Source organism: Limulus polyphemus, unplaced genomic scaffold (assembly GCF_000517525.1).
Source record: "Limulus polyphemus unplaced genomic scaffold, Limulus_polyphemus-2.1.2 Scaffold507, whole genome shotgun sequence".
Taxonomy (NCBI): Eukaryota; Metazoa; Arthropoda; class Merostomata; order Xiphosura; family Limulidae; genus Limulus; species Limulus polyphemus.
In genome coordinates, this window is record NW_013666117.1 from 1,670 (window position 1) to 24,597 (window position 22,928).

At 30.4% G+C, this 22,928-nt stretch overlaps 1 protein-coding gene across 1 annotated transcript; it reads left to right on the forward strand.

Annotated features, from left to right (window-relative positions):
* The first annotated feature begins 912 nt into the window (after nt 1-912).
* Nucleotides 913-21,378, forward strand: LOC106458735 (beclin-1-like). The gene is made up of 16 exons (XM_013918275.2): nt 913-1,041; nt 1,436-1,497; nt 1,909-1,961; nt 5,509-5,590; nt 6,133-6,269; nt 6,976-7,051; nt 7,454-7,641; nt 10,557-10,640; nt 10,830-10,890; nt 12,120-12,208; nt 13,036-13,107; nt 16,033-16,071; nt 17,772-17,814; nt 18,426-18,475; nt 18,733-18,786; nt 19,133-21,378. Exons 1-16 carry the CDS (start codon nt 915-917, stop codon nt 19,236-19,238), a joined length of 1,323 nt encoding a protein of 440 aa, XP_013773729.1. The 5' UTR covers nt 913-914; the 3' UTR covers nt 19,239-21,378.
* The last annotated feature ends 1,550 nt before the right edge of the window (nt 21,379-22,928 follow it).

Genomic DNA, 22,928 nt, shown 5'->3' on the forward strand with positions numbered 1-22,928 from the left:
AGTACAGGATAGTTCTAGAAACGTGGCGTCACAGTAGTCATGTGACTCGCTGACGCAACAATATCTATGTACAAACCTCACAAATGAACAACATCACGTGCATTTAAAGACAATTCTCCGCAAAAGTTATAACATAAAATTTTCAAATTGTTGTTGTTATATGTAATATCTGAAACAGCTATTCGTGGGTACAATACTCGACGTTAAAATAAAATGTCATAAAATATTAGTTAAGGCGAAAAAAAAACGAACAATTTTCTAAAAGAATCCTATTGTTGATAAGCTTGATTGATTAAGTTCTGGCCTCTTTTCTATACGGAGACTTTGTTTGCCTCTAGCCTTAGTTAAAGCCTTTAAATAATTTTCATAGAAGACTACATCACATTCACCTAAGGTATGGTCCATACGTTCGATCTTTTCGATTTCCTTAAATTTGCATGTTCTTTCACATTTGTCCGAAGCTATATCGTGATCATTTTTAGTAGGAGCAAAATGGTGCAATAAACAAACAAACAAACAACAACAACAAAAAAAAAAAAATAACTTAAGCCCATCAGATACATGCTTCTAATTGTTGTTGTGGAAACTTTAATGTCATAAAAGTAATCTCTTACGTCTGTTATAAGTTCGATGGCTGAATTACGTAAAAGCAGACCTTTACATATTCCTCAACACACACACAAAGATTAATTTATTATCGAATTCATATTAAAGAAATTCAGAAATTGATCTTGGACGGTCGTACAGTTATTCCCGGTAGGATTATGGAGATGACACTTTATTGTTAAAAGTCTGTTCTGTAAAATGAAAAAAACAGTACTCATATTAAAACATAAAAATCATTTACGATTTTCTCTTAAATATGTTACTTTGAGTTACAACATACAATGCCAACAGAGGCCGTCAAAATCAAAATGGCATCATCTGATAAAGTAGACCGAACATTTGGAGTAAATTATGTATGCCAACGTTGTTGCCAACCTCTTAAATTGGATTCATCATTTGGATCACTAGATGATCAGACCTTTTCAGAGCTATCTGGTATAATGGCTTTTTATATAAATATTATTGTCAGGATATGTTGTTGCTAAAAGTTAAACTTTCAAAGCTAGAAAAACTCGCAGGAATCATTTGACTTAGTTTGAGACCAAAATTAAGTGAATTTTTCGTAATATCTAAATCATGAAGTAAATTCAGTTTTATTATGTATATTTATGTATTTCGAAAACGTAAAATATTTATAATCCAAATGTTTTAACAATCAAATAAATAACAATCAAAGTCTGAAAAAGCGAAGGTTTCTGTTGTAATAATTTTGAATTATGTGTAGATACATTATTATTACATTTTCTACTATTCTAATTTCTAGTCGAAATAACATTATTCTATGGAATAAATGTAATTGATTGAAATATTTGTATATCCTATTTTATAGCTCCTATGTTAAGCCATTCTAATTCAAGTAGTACTGTACACCTTTTGCAGAATGATCATAAGGTAAGTTTAATGATATCTGAAGCATCATGTTATAACACAATTATCAGAAACAAATGAATTAACATAATGCAAATCTGTTGTCCAACACAGCTTACACAAAACATAATAAGAAATTGAAATACCATGTTTTTTTGTATATTTCAAAATGTGATGAAATTTTACGTGTGGTTTTTATGCATATGATAATTAAATCATTAAACAAGTCTTTCATATGTCTATATGTACATTATAAGGTGTTTTTCAACTTTTGTTTATAGCAAATTTTGTATAACATTTCAGTTGCTAAAAAAACATGAATTCTTGCTTAGCACATTCAGGGTTTCTATTAAATTTCTTTTTGATGATTTTGTATTACCATATGTATAAAAATTAATTTATATGTACAAGATAAGTTGTCTGTTTTATTTTTAGGGCAATGGAACTGAAGAATATGAAATCTCAAGAAAGTATATTGCTCCTGTAAGGTATGTTGTTAAATCCTGTTTATTTAAAAAATTCATTGATTGATGGTTTCACATATGTTTTCTGAATATGTTTTATGTTATTAATCTGATATGAATAATGTATGTTAAGAGTCTTGCCCAGCTAGTTGTGTTCTCATTGTGCTAGAAACATATTCAGCTTTTTCCTGTTTAATTTTGAGAAGGAAAAAGAGATGGCCAAATGGCCATGTTGAAGGTTGCTTCAAATGGAGCTTTGTGACATGTTTTTTATTTTTTGAACTTTACAAATGAAACTGAACTCTGTAAATGTAAAGGTTCATTCAAATAACATCTGATAATTAGTATATCTCTGTATCTTTCTTATGTATGAAGTAAATGAAATCTGTCAGCTCATTTTTACAGATACCATTTCATGGAAAATCTGTAAATTTGTACCTTATTCTTCAGAGCTGTTTCTTATAAATTGGCAGGTAGCCATTCTGCAAACCAAATATCATCAGTGATTTGAGATGACTTAACATTTCTGGCTCGCAAGAAGAATAGTTATCCGCCTTGTATATATTCCAAGGAATTAGTTATAGGGCATCTGAATTGGCACTCAAATTTTTTTTAGTCCATTTAAAGTTAAAATGAACTGCCGAAGAACATGGGAAGATGAGTTTCTGGCCTATTTTGTGATTTGTTATTTCTTGCATAAGCAATGTTGATCTGAATCTTTTTTCTTAGTAACTTAATGCAAGCATAAAAACTCATAAAATCAAAATTGATTTTGAGGTAAGAGATTTCCATAGTCTCCCATTATCTTAACAGCAGGTTTTTTTACTTATTTTTCTTTATTTGGGTAAACCTTTATAAAATATTTATTTTTGTAATCTTACATTTTTTCATTTATTAATAATTTTATTCCCTTGTGCATTAATTCAGGCATAAGTTTCCAGTTGGAATAAAAGGAGTACATTTCTTATCAGTTAAGTTGATCAAGTCACTTTTCAAATTATCTCAGTTTTTACCATTATAGTTAATTTACTTGTGATTTGCCATAATTCATTAAAATCCTTTAATATAATTATTTCCCAAGATAGGAGATATACCTGTTAAATGTATAATTTGGTTTAATATAAAGTTAAAATATAACAATATTATGATTGCTAGTACCTGAGTAGTTTTGCTGCAACATTTCTAACAGCAATCATTCAGCATTATGAACAAGATCTAAAAATAATATATTCTTCAGTAAGATATTTTACAAATTAAATGAAAAACTACCCACATTTTGAGAAATCCCTCAGCAAACACCAGGAAGACAGACTTTTGTATTCAGTTTGTCAAAAATTAATATACTCTATAGCAATAAGATTTTTATTGCTAATAGCAAAATTAATCAGTTTTTACATATTCAAGTTAGTGTGACCAAAATGAGGAGTAAGTGTGTAAAAAATTTCTGTTTAATATTTTTTCAGTAATAACAATTAAAATTGTCAGTAATAATCTCAATCAGCATATGTAAGACTTAGTTCCTTTGATATCTTAAGAGTAAATACTGTGATGCAATCTAAATTTATAGAATTTGGGTAGACTTCAAGATAAAAACTGTGCAGGAACACAACCAAAGGTAAAGTTATGAAAGTGAAGTGGTCTTTTTTTGTTGATTAAGGGAGGTGAAAAAATATCCTAAGTTGCATAATAAATGTACATTTCTAATTTTTACGTATTAGAACTAAACACCAAAATTGTCAAAAGTACGTTATGTGAAATTTTGGGTTTGTTACCTGATACTTGATATTTCTTATAACTTAAGAAGTTAGAGATAGGTTTGCCGTTTTTATCTATCAAACTGGAGTTCTTCATTAATCTTTACTTTCTGGTACAATGTTAAAAGTTTAAATGCACAAGTAACAAGTTTCTCATCATATAATGTTGATATTTAGACCCAGTTTTAATTTTTTAAGGAACTTTTATTCATATAGAATATTAAGATTAAATTGTTGTAAAAGGAGTAATTTGTATAATTTCAAAATAATTTTGCAGCATGTGTTTAAAATTTTGTTACTTAAATATGCTATCTGTGTTTACTACTATAGAAGAAGAATAAACTAGCTGCAACCTACAAAATATTAGCTGTAGTTTTCATGCTCATTGCTTGAATTTTCCTCATTCTATCATTTCCATGCATGCCATTTAAACTGCACTTTCTTGTTGGGTCGATAAATCCTGGTCTATTGGAAAAAATTTTATGCAGTCAGGCAAACAAACTCACATAGACATAACTTTATTTAATGAAACTACATGTACACAACTTTATTTAATAAAGTTACACATAGAATAAATAATAAAGTAATGGTATTTATAATAGTGTACAGAGTATGAAACAGTTATGAGCATTCATTGTATGACATGATTTTATGAGTTGAAACAAAGAAACTCACAAAAGTGAAGAATATAGCCCCTAGTAAAGAAAAAAGTAGCTAAAATGTGTTTATAGAAGTCTATGAAATGAACCAAAGCTAAATTATTTCAAAGTAAAGTAAATGTAAAGTTGTAATTAAGACAGACTTAGCTGAATATGCAGAAATGTCTGAATTTGTGTTCAGAAAGTGATAAGCATATGGTTTTGAACGAACTGAGCATGTGTATTTTAGACCTAAATAAGTCAAGAAAGTCAACAGAAGTTGTATTTAGTGTCATGTTAATTTTTTTTAGGAAATTACATGTGTGTTAAATGTTATTTGTGAGATATTCTTTGCAAATAAAAAATCAAGTTGAAATCAAACCCAGTTGTCACATAATAAGAACAAAATTGTGACATCATTTACCATACTCATTGCATTAAAAAATTTGCCTAAGCAAAAAACAGATAAGGCAATTTTTAATGGAAAAGCCAATATGCAATCCAAACACCTCGGACAAAGGCCTTCCTAACAATATGAGATTTGTAGTGTTTGATTGCGAAATTTGTGAGAAAAGTTCTTTTTTTCTCCACTTCTCATTATTATGCTTGTATTATTATAAACAAGAGTGTTCTATCTGAGTAATAAGCATTTACACACATCCTGTATAACTGTAGCTTTTGTTACGATAGTTGGCTGGGATGTAATTAAACTTGAAAGAACATGTGGAGGTGATCCTGTTGTGACAATGTGTCATGATATCAACATTGTATATTTTGAACAGCACATATAATGACAGGAGGTTACAGGACTTTAAAAAATCCTGATGGAGCTTGCATTTTTCATTATCTTGTATAGTAAATTGTTTCTTTTCCAGTTATATAAACTTAGCTTCCTAAGTGAATAAGAGCTCATAAAAAAAACACATTAAAAGCATGTAATTTGTTTAGACTAATGAAAGTATTTTATAGTTTTAAGGTCACCTATGTACATTTCATTATTAAAAATGTTTTGCAAGTTTACAACAACAACAACAGAAACTGTTATGGCTGTGCAATTATGTGAGAATGTATTTAATGGATTTTGTAATTTTATATTTTTTTATATAAGAAGGAACTGAATTTCTTTTCTTGGCATTGAATTTAAAGTCAATTCAACTCTCTGTTGTTTAATTTCTGTAGGCTTACTGAGAGTGGAAATGGGTTCTTGATGGTTGGAGATAGTAGTGCTGGAACAACTGAGAGTCTTGGCCATCACCTCAGGGTAATAAGATAGTGATTTGAGAATACAATCATCCTGTTAAATCAAAATTGAAATCTGTATAGTTTGTTAGCAAATAATCAGTGTCTTACAACTTGTTCACATCTGCCAAACAAGTTAAAGTGTATTTGTAGTTTTAGTCAAACTTTATCAGTTTGAAAATCTATATTAGACTTATTTTGTCCACACAATTAAACAATAGGCCATAAATTGAATCAGAGTTTGCACCACAGTTAAATCAGTAATTCTGCAGACTTGTTTCCAGTGAAAATTAATACAAGCAAAATAATAAATTACTTAAAATATTAATATTATATTACTATCCTTTTTTTTTCTCTAATTCTTTATTATATTTGTGTTATTGTAAACAAGAATGTTCTGAGTAATGTGCATTTATACATATCTTGTATAAGAGTGAGATTGTTTAGAACATAAGAATTGTCTAAAGAAAATTAAATGTTGAAGATTTATTATGTAATACAGAATTATTAATTCACCAGAGGAATATGTGTATTTGTAAAGGGATTTTGTTATTTGTAATACAGGTAACAAGTCGCTTGTTTGACATTATGTCAGATCAGTCTGATGTAGATCATCCTTTATGTGAAGAATGCACAGACTCTTTGCTGGATCAGATGGATCAACAACTGAAAGTAGCAGAGGATGAATGCAAAGATTATAGGTAAGTACCATATTGGCCTGATTATAGGACGATCTCGAATATAAGGCGACCTCCATTTTCAGAAACCATTAGAAAGAAAAAAAAGTAGTGTCCTAACGTCCTTTTTTAGGTCCGCAAAATCAGTACTATAACTGAACAGCCTGCAGGTGGATTAGTTGCAAGAATTAGTGATGACCTTGAGTGAACATCTGGTGCCCATACGTAGACGGATGGTATTTGGACATCCAGGAATGCGACAGGCTAGAGTAGGGGGAAGGGGCCTGTGGTTGGCCACAATTATAAGGCAACTATGAATTTTACAGCCTAATTATTAATCAAAAAACATTGCCTTATAATCAGGCCAGTACAGTATATAAGAGTAAATGAGATGTGAATGATAGACAGCATTTTCAGCAAAAAAAATCTACATATTTTTATAAAATAGATTACATTATTAAATTTCAGAATAATGAAGTCAAAACTAATCAACCAGCAAATAAAAATGTCTGCTTTTAGGTGTTGAGTTATATCAGATTACTCAAGTCAGCCTAAATTTTGTTAGAAAACTTTTTTTTTTCTTGGACATTTTCTTGAATAATTTTATAAAGAATAGAAACCACCATATCATTTTTTTTCAGCCTTTGTTATATATTTTAGCACCCTACTTTGTTTTTTATTTTCATGTGTATTGTACTGAAAATCTTTTAAAAATATATGGTAATTCCAGGGAGTTTGTAGATCAACTTAATTTAGGTGAAGAAAATGAAGAAGATTTAGAAAAATTAGAAGAAGAATTAAAAGAGGTAATGAAGAAATTTTTATATTTACCTAAAAGTGTTTTCAATTTTTTTACAAGTAGTGATTGAATGGGATTTTTATATTATGAAATTATCATAAATAATGAAATTATTAACTATTAATTTTAGTTTCAGCTTTAAGATATTGACCCTCTACAAGATCCTTAAAGGAAAAAACATTGTTTTTTTTATTAGTATTTACATCAGTCTGTATATTTATTGTTATTGTTCGCAATCTTGCCATTTCAAGCACTCATCTATTTGGTATATGTAATCTTTGAAAGATATAATTAGGTAGTCATAGCAACCACACTGCAAGAAAGTGAGTAATTTCTCTTATATAAGAAGTGGGTTATAAATGAAGCATGTATGTACCTCTATCAAAATATAAATTATATTTCTCTCTAGCTAGAAAAAAAGGAAATAGACCTAAGAACAGAACTTCAGCATGTTACTGAGGAGCAGGCTAAAGTTCAAGAAAGCCTTATTCACCAGCAACAAGAAAAGGAGAAGCTTCAAGCTGAGGAGGAAAGATATTGGCATGAGTATAGTGATCTCAAAAGGCAGCTTTTACTCTGTGAAGATGATCAGAGAAGGTGAGAAAAAATTTACTTGAAATTGGTAGCTCATGTAAGCATAAAATATGACATGAAACAGAAACTGATATAATCCAAAAATGAAAGCATTGACTTTTGGAACTCAACTAACTAGAAAATATGAAAAAAAAGATAGTATAGCTTGCTTCCTAAGTAGTATAAAATTCCTCGTAGGGTTGAATGTAGATTACTTAATTTCCTTGAAAAGCATTTAAAACTGTTAATTTAAGCTTTTTGCATGGAAATTAATAATTATTATGTACAATATATTTTGACATAACAACTTGCATAAAGACCAATGTTTGAAAACAAAGACCTCCTGTTATGAGTTTTCAAGAGGATTTTAAGATAAAAAAGGATTTTGAACTGCACATGGTGCTACAGAAGAATATATTATATTGAAAGGACTTTGGAGCCTCAACCACATCGTTACAGTCCATGTCACCAAATCTGGTAATGCTCATCTGATGACTGTGAGTTTTTACAATAGCTTTGCAGTGTAGTTTCCATTTCAAAAGGCTGTGTGTAAGAATGTCCTGTTGAAAATACACAGCTCCATCCTGCTTATGTTCCGTAATCCATTTAGTGTACAAGGACAGTGGTTTCCCAGTACCAATTTCAACAGTCTGAACACACACAGAATTTCATAGGTACAGCATTCAATGATTTGACATGTATGTCTTCTTATGGAATAATAAAAATACCCATTTCATTCTCCAGCTTATTGATGTATACAATGGTTGAATGGATATGTCATGAAAGCAACTCGTGTGTAAATCACTTGTGCCATTTTCCAGAAGGAGATCCTTTTTGATTATGTTGTGGGCATGTGGATAGCTTTTCCCATTGACAGTTGTGTTTATGGATTTTTGCCTTTCCTTACCACAACTGGGATACGACTTGTTGCAAGTCTTTCTGGATGGTCCTGGTGCTCCAAGTTGATCCATATTCCTTTGTTCTTTGTTATTCAATGCATTAAATACAAGGGATATCTTCATCTTGGAGATTTTAAATTCTGCATTTGAAATTCCTTATGATCTGAGTGGGAAGAGCTCCATGACTCTCAAAGTATACCCTTCCCAATTTTCAGTAGCATCACATAACCTATATGAATGCCAAGCAATATCAAAACATAGTTCTGAAAACATGCCGTTACTTCATGACTTCATATCACTAGATTTGAAAATCTGGTCAAGGTCATGTGCTAAATTCAGCCTAAGGTATTACTTTTTGTAGCAGGGTCTGATCATGTACTGTTTCATGGAATATTTGACCCGATCCTATTCTACCTTGTAGAGGATTGACTTATGACTGTCACGTGGACAAAAGATATTTTCATACGCTTATGATCTTTCTGAATGGTCAGCTAAGAAAAGAGAAAGTGAATTGTGAATGCAGTTTTTCATTTTTAAATATATTTATTTCTGACTTGGGAGAGTCATGACTTGCTGGTGAATTCTCATTTGTGTGATACATTTTTTTCTTGTTATATGTATTCTTTAATTCTTTCATTTATTTCTGGGCCGGCATGGCCAACTGGTTAGGGCGCTCGATTCGTAAGCAGAGGATCATGGGTTCGTAACCCAGTCACAAACCCAGTCACAGCAAACATGCTCGCCCTTTCAGCCATGGGGGCATTATAATGTCATGGTCAATCCCACTATTCATTGGTAAAAGAGTAGCCCAAGAGTTGGCAGTGGGTGGTGATGACTAGCTACCTTCCCTCTAGTCTTACACTGCTAAATTATGGATGGCTAGTGCAGATAGCCCTCGTGTAGCTTTGCGCGAAATTTGTAACAAACCAAACCAATCGTTTATTTCTACATTTCAATTTTCCATTACAATACAATAGTCTTATCCATCTTATTTCTTATTTTATATTGCCAATTCAACACCATGTTTTTTCTATTTAATTTCACCTATAACAAATTACCACACCTGTTCTTCTGCATGCTATGCTTTCAGATTATCTGTTGTTACTAAGATCAGCTAACTATGTGCTTGATTTATTATTGAAAGGCAACAAAGATAATAAATTTGTAGATCTTTTAAAACCAGGACAGGTGAGGGAGAAGAGTCTAAGTTTATAAAACCATAATAACAAGAAAAGGCAAGGAAGGTCATAGTTTAATAGTAGACATTTTTAAAGAGGTGATAAAGAGTATAGATTGATAGAACCTTTCAAAATAGAAACCAGTGAGTATGATAATCAGTAAATCCTACCTAATGGAAGAAATATCAAAGAAAATAAGTTAATAGTACCATTCTAACTAGAAAGTTGAAGAAACTGAAAATAAGTTAATAGTACCATTCTAACTAGAAAGTTGAAGAAACTGAAAATAAGTTAATAGTACCATTCTAACTAGAAAGTTGAAGAAACTGAAAATAAGTTAATAGTACCATTCTAACTAGAAAGTTGAAGAAATTGAAAATACAAAACAAAATGATTAAAATTGCAATGGTGAGAAAGTAACTGGTCAAGGTTTTGGTCAAAGGTCATTATCATTTAGTTGAAGCTTAACCCTTTTCTTTTTTTTTACAACATTTTAAACATATTTTGTATCACTTGTTTAAAATTAATCACAAGCAATGGCATTTAGTAGTTGTGTTACTTTTAAGAAACTAAATTTTACAACAATAATAGTTAAATTATTATGATTCATTTGGAAACCATATGTTTTTTACTTTTCAATTTTTCCAGAATAAAAAAATAAATTGAATTTTGACTTTTTGTTCTAGTAATCTGAATGTATATATATAACAAATTACTTTCATGTTTTCCTCAAAGTGTTAAGAGTTCAAATCATCAGAATTTTATGTAAATGTATGTTTTGAAGTATTAGTTTTAACAATAAAACAAAAAACAGACTTACACAAAATAGTTTACAATTGATTTTTGGGTTTGCTATTTGTAGTGTTGACAATCAGCTGAAGTATGCACAGACACAACTGGATAAGCTGAAGAAAACCAATGTTTTCAATGCCACATTTCATATATGGTGAGTACAGTTTTTGTAATTTCTTTACATCTAATATTATCAAAATGAGTTGGATGTATATTATTAAATGTCACTTTAAATCCATATTTTTTCTTAAACTTAGTAATGCCATTATATTTGTAGGTTTGAATCACTGTTTATAAAGACTTAATTTCTTATTCTAAGTTAATGATATTTCTGTATCTCCAGGCACAGTGGACACTTTGGAACTATTAATAATTTCCGACTAGGCCGACTCCCCAGTGCTCCAGTAAGTATATTATATTGTAATTTCCTAGTTCTCTGAATGTTAAAGTTAAGGTTTAACTCTGTATTGTGGAAGTGTGTCAAATTAAGTGTGCCAGGTTTTGGCTTTGTGCTTTGGTGTGTGTTAATTTTTTTACTGTCTGTTCTAAAAGTGTGTGGAATTTTGATGCTTCAGTTCTCTGGTTAGTGCATTGAATGTCTGATCACAGAAGCTAACTACCGTCTCCATGGATGATTGTATTTTATTATGCTTTACATTTTTTATAGAGAATTGCTTTGAATGTCACAAAATAGGAATATTTCTGGACTTTTGTGTCACAATTTTCTGATTGGTCAGCAATAAAGAGAATGTGAATTTTTGAATGCACCTCTGGCATTTTCAAACAGATTTGTTCGTGGCCTGAGAGAGCCAAGATTTCCTGACAAAGTGTTGTAACTGTCATAATCATTGTTGCTACTGATCGTACATTTATTTTTCACTGTCAACAGTTTAAGTCTTTCAACCATTTCTACATGTCACTTTTCCATTACAGCACAATAGTTCTACCACTTAAGTTCTAATACTGCAACTATCATTTCTTATCTTCGGAAAAGAAAAGTGTTTTATTTTTAATCTGACTGCAACTCTTATATTTCACCATGATAAATCACTACACTGTGTGTTTAGTCTATCCATGAATTACCACTTATGATTCCTCAAATCCTAGTAGGAAGTGCTTTTTTTGTATCTGTGGAATTTCATCTGATGATACACCCTAAATATTCAAAGGCTTCAATGTGGAGATGTAAATTTGTGAATAGCTAAACAGTGTTTGTTTTGGTATCAAATCATCCTGTAGCAATCTGCAAAAATTTCCCTATTGTAAACTAGAGAATGTTTCTTAAAAAAAAAAAAGATTTAACTAAACTATTCACTATTGTTGAAGTAGAGAATACATGTCCATTCATCAACCATATGTACTTGTTCACCTCTATTACTTTCGTTAAATGAATTTAATTTAAAAAAGGCTTATTTTTAATTTACGTTAGTTTTTTTGTTCACCTGTGAAGCTGGTTATTTTTATGGCTCAAATTAATTTTCATCACACTTACGCATATTTTCTTGGACTTCATTGTTAATATTTAGTGAACTTACTATATTTTGTTATTTTAAAGTATAACAATTTTAAAATGACATAAACAAACTTACAACTCAGATTTAGACTAAAAATCTGTTTCCTTGTTTCTTCTTAGGTGGACTGGACAGAGATCAATGCAGCATGGGGCCAGACAGTTTTGTTATTGCATTCGTTAGCTAAGAAAATGAACTTAACATTTCAAAGGTTTAAGATCATGTATTGGGTATAATGGCATCTCTGATCTTGCATTAATAAAACAATTGATAACACATAAGTCACCTTATCTGAAACACTGACACTTCAAACACTGTGCATGATAATTATGGTATGTTTTAAAATACTAGTTTTATGTTTTGGTCAATTTATGATTTATAATACAATAAAAACCACTACATAACATAGCTATTTATTCTGCCATTATGCATGAAACATGTAACCACTGATCTAATATCTAGTTTCATAGATATACTATAGTAAGCCTAATGAAATCATGTGTTAGATCACCTTGCTGGCATAAATGCTACAATAAAACTCATCTAAAGCATTAAAACTAAAATTTCCGATACAATATCTTACCTCCTCTCACAAAAACTTTCTTGAATTATACTGCCCTCTATCAGTGAAAATGTTCGCTTGCCACTAGCCTTGATACTTTTGCGTACTAACATGCAAATGATTATGCAGAAACCCTCCACCAATAGGAGTGTGACACTACCCCTATCGCAGTTAGCACCATTTCTAATCTTGCAGCTTATAACACCTTCAAGATTGGTCAGATCACACTAAACTGCACTGGAAGTGAGGAGGAGGGGTGGGAAATGTGAGAAGAGGTAAGTATCTATCGGAAGTACATTTGGAGTTTAGGAAAATGTTAACTTCCAATACGATATCTTGCCTCTCTCAAAAAAAAAGTGCATCTTTTTATTTACCTAATGTATTATGAACAAGTTAAAATAATTTTTGAAACTGTGAGGTACGAATATTGTGTAAAGTATTTTTGCCATTGAAAAGTTTTGTCTAAAATATTTTAGGTATAGACTGGTTCCTTATGGAAATCATTCTTTTCTTGAATCACTAGAGGACAGGTCAAAGGAATTACCCTTGTAAGTAAATAATTTTAATTTTGTAATTTTAAACTTACATGTAAATTATGACTTAACCCCTTCTGCAACCCTCCATGTTTAAAAAAAATATTTGTCTGAACTAATTTGGGCAAACCATTTTTTGCTGTATATTTAATTATTTGCCCAAATTTGATTGCATAGTTATCATGTATTACAACCAGTGCTCACTAGATGGCACTGGAAATGCTTTTTTTATTATCTATCCAATTTATTCTGAATTATGTATTATAAACACTGGAGAAAAGGATTCCAGTTCTTTACTATAGTTTCATTGAAATAATATATATATATCATGTATAAATTCAGAAGTGTAACATTTGATTATTGAGTATATTTAATGCAGGAACATAATAACAGATCACAAAAGAACATTTGTTTTATTAATTTATAAGTATGGGATATCAAAAAACAAAATATAAAATCTGACTTTTTCTTAGCTCATTTCCAAATAAAGCCTAACACAGAAGGGTTAATCGACGTTTTTTCCCCTTTTCATGTAACATTTGATTGATGTTTATTAGGACTGTATTGCTGGTTATCATGGAGCCAGTATTGAAAGATATGATAAAAATTTTCATGATCTCTTAATTATTGTTATGGTTACTTTACTGGTTCAAGACATAAACATTTAGTTGGAAAGTACTGTAGTTGGTATAGTTTCTGTATTGTTTGGATCTTTAAACATCTATATTGTTGGTAGGCATGAATAATATATGATTTTAGATAATAGTTTTGTTATGTAAACTAGTTTTCAAAGCATTAGACATTTTTTTGAATTATTTGGTGGTGTCTTGATTTCTGTATTATTGAGAAAAAAATAGTATTTTCTAGATTCATTTACATATTCTAGGGGGCTGAACATGGCCCAGTGGTTAGTGTGCTGAACTGTGGATATGTGTGTTTATACTGCCCCCAGAAAAATTGAGCTTTGAATTTTAGGGCCATGAGTGCATAATAAGGGTGACAGTCAAATCCCACTATTCAGTAAGACAAGAGTAGCCTGAAAATTGGCAGTGGGTGCTGTTGCCTAGCTGCCTTCCCTCTTGTCTTTCAGGTTAAATTTAAGGATGTGCAGATAGCCCTTGAATAGCTTTGGACAGATATTCAGAAACATATACACAACCTATGTTTTACTTCTCTGTATTATTGAGAAACAGAGTAAATAAATCTTTTTTCAATTTACTTCTTGATTGTTATGGTTTCTATATTAGTGCAAATGTACTTATAGGTTATTTTCTGTTATTGAAAGAGAGTTAATCTTTTCTAGGTTCCTTTTCTGGTTCTGATAGTTTCTGTGTTATTAAAAGAAAGTAAATTTCCTTTAAGTTCTGTTGTTGATTGTTATGGTTTCTGTATTATTGAAACAGTGATTCATGAAAAAAAGCACTTTTTTATATGTTTTGATTTATTTTTAAAAATTGACTTAGTGATCTATCTTTTTGGCTCTATGACATTTGTGTTGATTATAAATTAGTATAAGGTATAAAGAATATATTAAGAACTTCTTTTTATGTTCCCTTGCTCATGGAGATATTCCCTTTCAAGTGTGGGACCTCTTCTAAAATGATCATTACTTTTTCACAGCAATATCCATAACCAAAAAGTGTCACTTAAAGAAATAAAGGTATATATTAGATTATACTGAATGTAACGAAGCAAAGGTAATAAGAAAAAATATAAGAACCAAAACGTCTGGGGAGCTTTTTAAGCTACTGGGGGCTTATAACAGAAACTCTACTGATAAAATAAGTAAATGAAATATACATTAAACCTCCTAAATAGGAACAGTTTAAATGCCAAAAGACAACAAAATATGGAAAGCTAATAGGCTTAAAAGAGTAGCCGAAGAGTTAGAGGTGGGTGATGTTATATCACTTCAAAATTAGGGATGGCTAATGCAGATAGCCCCTGAATAGCTTTTGTCAAAATTCAAAACAAAACAATTTATCAGCCACACCATAATTAGAAAAAATACTTCAATTTCTTCTAGATAAGATCAATGTTTTTCACACCATATAAGTGCAAACGTACCTGTATCTCCAAAGTTCAAAATGCCAGTTATGTTAACCTTCCTAGTTGTTGTAACACCTAGGGAACTGGTACCATGCGTTTGCACATTAATTGTGTTGGGATTTTGATATTGATCATATTTTCTTTTACATACCTTACATCCATTACTTAAGCCTCTGATATACTTGACCAAAATACATCCATATATAATGTATGTAGAAAAAAAAAAGGCCAATGACCAAAATTCTGGCTGTTAAGTTTTCACTTATTAATTGTTATGATTTCAGATCTGAATGCAACACCCACCCAAGCCTCATTGTCACTTCCTGGGGGGTTCTAAGGTTATGTATCAGGTTTAGTGACAGTCGGTACAGTGGTTTGCCAGATAAATGTAGACACACATTCTTTTGTCAGTTAGTGGCTTGGATGTGAACTTAACTTACAAGTTGTTGAGTTTTCTGTATTATTGAAAGAGAGTAAAATTATCTTCTGTAAGTTTAGTTACTTGTTGTTAAGGTTCCTGTGACAATGAGTGGTGTAAACCTATCCTAGAGATGTAAATCATTTTCTGTGTTCACTTAGAGTGTTATGGTTTTGTATTTAAATGGAATTTCTGAATTAATATAGCATGTGTTAATAGTAGTTTAAATTGTGTCTACTGTCACCTTAGTAGTGAATGTTTGTTTTATTGTTCAAAGTTGAAGGTGGTGTTAATGGCTTATGTAGTATTGAGAGGTTTCTATGTTATATACAAGTTGTCTAAACTTTTGTAAAATGCAATATATTTGGCTTGGAAAAATGATTAGAAATTTATTTTTCATTAATTACTATTTATTGAGTCATTATACTGGCATCGTTAAATCCTCATGTTTATGCTTAAATTTTGTGTTTCAGATACGGATCTGGTGGTTTTAAATTTTTCTGGGATACTAAGTAAGTGCTGTAAATTAGTTTTAATGTAGTATTTTGCTATGAAAGCTAAAATTCACCCAATTTTAAATATTAATCATTATTTTCATTGGGTAAAGCTGTTTTTCTCTAATTACAAATGTTTGATAGGTGAAATTCTTTTTTCAAAAACCTTTTTTTAGAGAATATTTAGGGTTTAGTATATTATCTTAAAACAATTTTGAATATTTAAATCAACAAGTCACATGAATACCACACCTCATATAAAGTCACATGTATCAGAACTACATTTAAATGTTTACTTTTTATAGGTAGTGTGATGCCACCAAAAATTTATTGTTTTTGGAAGGGTATTTAAAAGCCCTTTTATACACAAAATATTCGTACATTTAGACCATAAAGATGTGTTTAGATCAGGGATTTAGGATTTTCAAAATAGGATATCCCTTATAATTAATAACATTGGAAAACAAAATAGTATGGATCAATTTAGGGCACCAGTGCCATCTGGAAAGATACCTGCAACAAGTCTAACCTAAGCCATGGTTAGCAAAGTGCAATGTTTTGTAACAAGTGAGAATCCATGAACACAAAGGTCAGTGACAAAAACTGACCGCTTGTCAAAGACAACGATATGCAACATAAGAGAGAAGGATCTCTGTTTGGAAATGAGGCCAATAGGGTATGGGTTTACCAAGATGAAGACTTCTTTTATACCTGCAATTCAACTATCACATACCTCAAGGAGCTGGAGGATGAAACGGGTATTCATGTTATTCCATATGAAGACGTACCAGTCAAGTCGTCAGATGTTGCTCTTATGGATTTCTGTGTTATTGGACTATTTAAAGAGACATTGGGAAACAGTCATCTTCATACCCTAAATGGATTAAGGTAAGCAAGCAGGGAGGAGTTGTTTACTTTGAACATGGCAGCCTTTTATAATGGAAACTACACTGCAGGGCTATTTGCAAAATGCGTAATCATCAGGTAGAGCATGAATGTTTGTGGTAATATGGATTGTAATGATGTGGTGAGGGAGGCTCCAAAAATTTTTCAATATACTCAACCCTCTGTATAAGGCTAATTTTTATTGTATGGTTTTTAAGCCTAAATAATGGTGGCTGAATAGTTTTACAAGGAAATCAGATTTTCTATGTAAGGCAAAGTATATTTTCCTCAATCACTCATGGATATTATTTAAGATAGAAATAAACTGCCAATAGTAATATTGTGTAAGACAAAAGTAACATCACATGTAAATTATAGATATTGTGTAAGTTAGATGTAAAATTATATCTGTTAATCATGGATGTCATATGTACTTGCCTAATGAAAATACTTTGTGTATGAGTAAACTACATTAATTAAATGTTTGAACCTCCTATAGCATATTGTTGAAATAACATTGTTGATAAATAGGAACATTTTTTATAACTCATTTTATTGTCAGTGTGCTTGCTGTACAAACCTTGATCAGTTTGTTTACATAAAGATCTTTGATGAAATTAAGAACAAAATATTACATTGAGTAAGTTACTTATGAAATCAGGATTTTTGAAGTAGAAATGGGAATGCATTGTGGTCAGAGCTGAAGTAATACATTATCATCTTCTAGGTTAAGAACTTAGTATTGGTACAGATTTAAAATTTCAAAATGTGTATAAAATATAATAAAAGTATATTGTATATATTTGTATAAAATGTGTTTTGTTTCAATTCAGATTTGACCAAGCTATGGTAGCTTTCCTGGACTGCTTACAGCAGGTAATACTATTATTATAAAGCTTCTAAAAAACCACAACAGCAGATATTTTGTTTTCTTCTAGTCATAACAAATTCTGTATGTAACTTGTTTTATAAAGGTAAATAAAGTTTGAATTCTCATTTGCTATGACTAAGGATCTTTCACACTATACATAAAAAGGGTCATCAGACAGTCTGTACCATTTGAAGATAGAGTATCAAATTATAAAGTGAAGGTCTTGATTGTTTAATACACAAATTGGCAAAATTTTAAATATTTAAGACTAAGAGTTATTGCATTGGATTTGTTATAGCTTCTAGCACTAAACCCTAGTAAATGACATGATTACATTGTTATAGTTTTGGCAGTAAATAATAGAAATTGTTGTCAGGATATATTATTACATTACATAAACTATAACAATAAATAGACATCAGTGTGTGTTGACCATTTGTAAGATTCCAATTCCACTCCTTGTGTAATTTCAGTTTCTTCTGTTTATTAGCAGGATAGTGCCATTTTATTTTGTACAAGATTACTGTTTTCCATAAAATACTTTAAAGGACTGTCATCATGAGATATGTCTACTTGCTAAGCAAGCACAACCTTATGTAATGTCTTGATCTTTCAGTTCAAAGAAGAAGTAGAAAAGGGAGACACAGGCTTTTGTTTACCTTACAGGTAACCAGGCTCATTATGAAATGCATTCTTTTTCAGATGTATGATATGAAACTGCAGATAAATATTACTAATTAGCATTCAATATCTTAAGTAATGTTTGCATTTTAAAAAATAATGTATATGTAACAAAAATTCTATTAATATATTTTTCCCACCAAAATCTAGTTTATGTAATTTTACTCACTTTATGCGTTATTATTTCAAGTTTGTTGTTTTCTTAGCATTGGTTACTATCCGTAATGTTTTTTGTTCAACAGAATGGAGAAAGGAAAAATAGAAGATACAACCACTGGTATTGCTTATTCTATAAAGTGAGTAGTAGAACATACAGCCATTGCTCTATCTTATTCTTTAAGGTAACTAGGAGAAGACACAACCACTGGTACATCTTATTCTACAAAGTACTAATTAGGACACAACCATTGGTACATCTTATTCTATAAAAGAAACAGACACAAATAATTATATGTTACTCTGTAAAAGACAAAAATTAGTAGGGTTATTAGTAGAATGTAAGACCTCTCATACAACTTACTGTCTAAAGAATTTATACTAGGTAATACAACCACATCCTACTCTGTTATGGTTATGATTTTAAAACTAGTAAGTCTAAAGAAAATTACTTTATTAACAAGAAAATGATTTTATCTTGTATAGGATCCAATTTAACTCAGAAGAACAGTGGACAAAAGCTCTGAAGTTCATGCTGACAAACCTGAAATGGGGACTGGCTTGGGTGTCTTCACAATTTGATAATAAATGATATTGTTCCTGATAAAATGGGGGTGGAGCAGGAAATTCAAAACTTGTGTTTTTTTTGTAATGTCATACATTAATCAATTACAAGTTTTTTAAACAACCTGCTTTAGTTTCTTAAACTCTTGTCATTAGAAATACATACAACCTTTTTTTTTTACTTAAACTATATTTTTCAAATTCATTATTCATACTTATTTACCAGAAGGAAAGTGAACCATTGATTAGCATTTTTTTATGATTATTTGATGAAAGAAGACTATGCTATCAGACATTAAACATAATTTTCTTATGTTTAGTTCACATATGTGAAGTTATCAATTTCAAGGAAGTCGCATGTAAAGTATATTATAAGTTATAAATGTTTAAATGTACTTAACTCCGGTGTAGTTATACTGTTCAGAATTTAAGTATTTTTAGTAACAACTACGTGAATGATATTAATGACATAACTTCTGTTAAGAGTTTAAAAAGTATTTCTATTGTCATTTGCTTGATCTATAATTATCACATTACGTCATTCCTGTTATCAGTTACTTCAACATACTTGATCTGTACTAATCACATGACTTAATCTATTAGAAGTTTAAACATCATTCCTGTTATCAGTTACTTCAACATACTTGATCTGTACTAATCACATGACTTAATCTATTAGAAGTTTAAACATCATTCCTGTTATCAGTTACTTGATCTATACTAATCAAATGATTTAGCTAATCAGTAGTTTAAACATTCCTCTTATCAGTTATTTGATCTTTTGCTATTTATGTGACATTCTTTATATAGCTATCCTACCAAGAACTTAACCAGTATTTCTTTTATCAACTATCTGGTCTCTATTAATCACATGAGCTATAAACTCCTGTTTAGTTTTCCTGTCAAGAGTATAAGCATTACTATTATCAACTTACTGATCTGTACAAGTCACACAAAAGTAATGGAAAGTAATTTAAAATTATTATTATTTCATTAAATTATTTCATGATGCATTTTTTGTTTCTTTTATATGCTGTATGTACCATGTGACCTACCTCACATATCCTTATTTCTTAGTAAGATTTTAAAAAGGTAGTGCAGAAAGGTCATTCCCTGACATTTGTTTATGTAATTGAATTTACTTTGGATTACTCTACATCCAGCAGCATTGTAACATTTTACAGTGTGTACATTTGTATTGTAATCTTGAGGCACTCCTTATATGTAACTTTGTGGTACACAGTCTACTTGGGTTGTACAGGGTACATTGAGTTACAGTGTGCACATTTTGAATATAGAGTTGAGTTTTGAAACCCTAAATTTCACTTTGTGCAATTGTATAATAACATAGGTTTACATTATGTAAATTGTTAACATGATGTTGACTTGCTGTAATGTAGCATGGCACATGTACATTTGTATAGTGATGTTGGGTTACGCTTGGTAAATTTATTACATAGTAATTGAGCTATTGTAACCCTGCCTTACACTATGTATATTCATATAGAGATATTGGGTTATGTGCTATATGTACATTTCTAACAATAACAAAATGTCAAACTGTTGTAATTTTGCATTATGATGTGTAAATTTGTGTGAAATTGTTGAGTTACTATGTGTCCATTTTCATCGCATATTTGAACTTCATGTGTCATATATACATTTGGATGATAGCATATTGACCTACTTGGGTAACAATATCCTCGAATTAGTATATTATGTTTGAATAAAATCCTTTGTTATGTAAATATTTTGGGTAAGATTTTTTATCTATAATGTATAGACCTGGATCATGTCCTTGAGTTACTGTGAATATGCTTGGGTTATATTATAATTTGCACAAAGATCTTCTAAGTGATCTGTGGGAAACACCACATTTTTTTTACTCAATACAAATACAGTGAAAAGAGGAAAAGAAAATCAGTTAGCTTGGGATGTGAAATTTACTGAAAAGAACCTAAGAATTTCCACTCTGACAACCACTTGAAAATTTTATTGTCCATATTATAAAAATCAGTTTAAGAACATGAACTGTTTGACATTTTTATAATGTAATTAGATAAATCAATCATCTATCTCCACAAGAAAATGTAAATCTGTGTAAACCAAGTTTTTGTATTACGTATATGAATAGAACTTTATTTAATAAAGTTAATTGGAAACAAAAATTGTGTAGCGATTGATATTTTATTTAATAAGGAAAATAGCATTTGGATTGAGCTTATGAACTATCTGAGTTAACATTGTCATTGGAGCTTCTGAATGAATTTATATGTGGTCTTAAGAGGTTTGCTATTTATGTCAGTGTGGTTTTAAGAGGTTTGTTATGAATGTCAGTGTGGTCTTTAAAGGTTTGTAGTATGTGTCTTCTTGATCTTGTGGTATCATTCATGTTCATATAATTAACTCTTTCATAATAGGTCAGTAAAACTGACCAATCCCAGATTGAGAAACTATGTATACACTATAAATATGAATTTACTATGTGCACCTTCACGAAACTTGGATTTTTTTCTGTAAATATTAGAACCAGTTTATTTAAACTTGTAATGTCTGTTTACTTTTATGGTTTTATTGCAATACCTTGTACTCACTGGATCAGTAACTCTCTTGGCAACAAAGCAGTGAATCATAGCAGGAACAAATAGCTATTTCTGCCAAACTGTGACACAAATATCATGTGAAACGTTAGAGGTATACAGTTGAACATGACATTTGCCTGAAACTTCTGTAACTTTTACTTTACTTAAGTTTTAGTAGGCTAAGCTGATGTTTTTAATGGTTATATTTTAATTACTTTTGTTAACTAACACCTAACAATAAATAAAAGATATACATAAAAACAAGTATTTGTAGTACTCTCAGATTTTTGCACTTGAAACTATTTTTCCTTAAGCCTCATTGAGTCTCAGAAATTTGTGGGTCCAAAAAATAATTAATTTAGCTTTTAAATATGCATTTTAGAACATGAAAAATATATCAATCACTAGAACAGAATGTCCTAAAAGTACTAAAATTAACCTGGCTTTATAAGTGAGCTATAAATAGGTTAAAAAAAATTCTGTTAGCCATTTGGAGCAATAGTACAATGATCATACAACAAAACATTTCTATCAAATCAATAACTTTCCCATTGAAACCAAAAGAAAGGTAGTCAGCTTCTTCTAGAAGAAAGTTTGTTCCTTTAGATTATAAACATGCCAATCAGCCATGTAAAGTTGATTCACAATCTTGAAAGTCAGACAGGAGGAATTGTTCTTGAGAGTGTGACAAATTTATTGATAACTCAGCAAATGAAGTAGTTAGAAAACTTAGATTCTTGCTTGTAAGTTTGTATATTTTGTGTTTCTAATTGGTTGGAAACTGCAGCAGCCTATTTTGAAGTGAAGTCGGAGCTCGGACAAGTCAAGTGCCACAATAAGTGAAAATTGAGAATCTTTTAAATGTTTTTTTTTGAAATTAAGAAGTTAAAACTTAAATAATATAAAAGTTTGAACTCTATGTTTCATGTCCAGTTTATTGACATACATTGATAATAAAATTGTTTGATTAAATGTTGAATATAACACCATAAATGGCTATTACAAGGGCAATACACACATTGGATTAAACCATCACTTTGATCAGTAAACACAAACTTTCCTCATGAATGGTGATTGGCTTGAATGTAAAAACTTGGCTCCATATCTCTGTTGATGGGAAAATTAAAAGTGAAAGA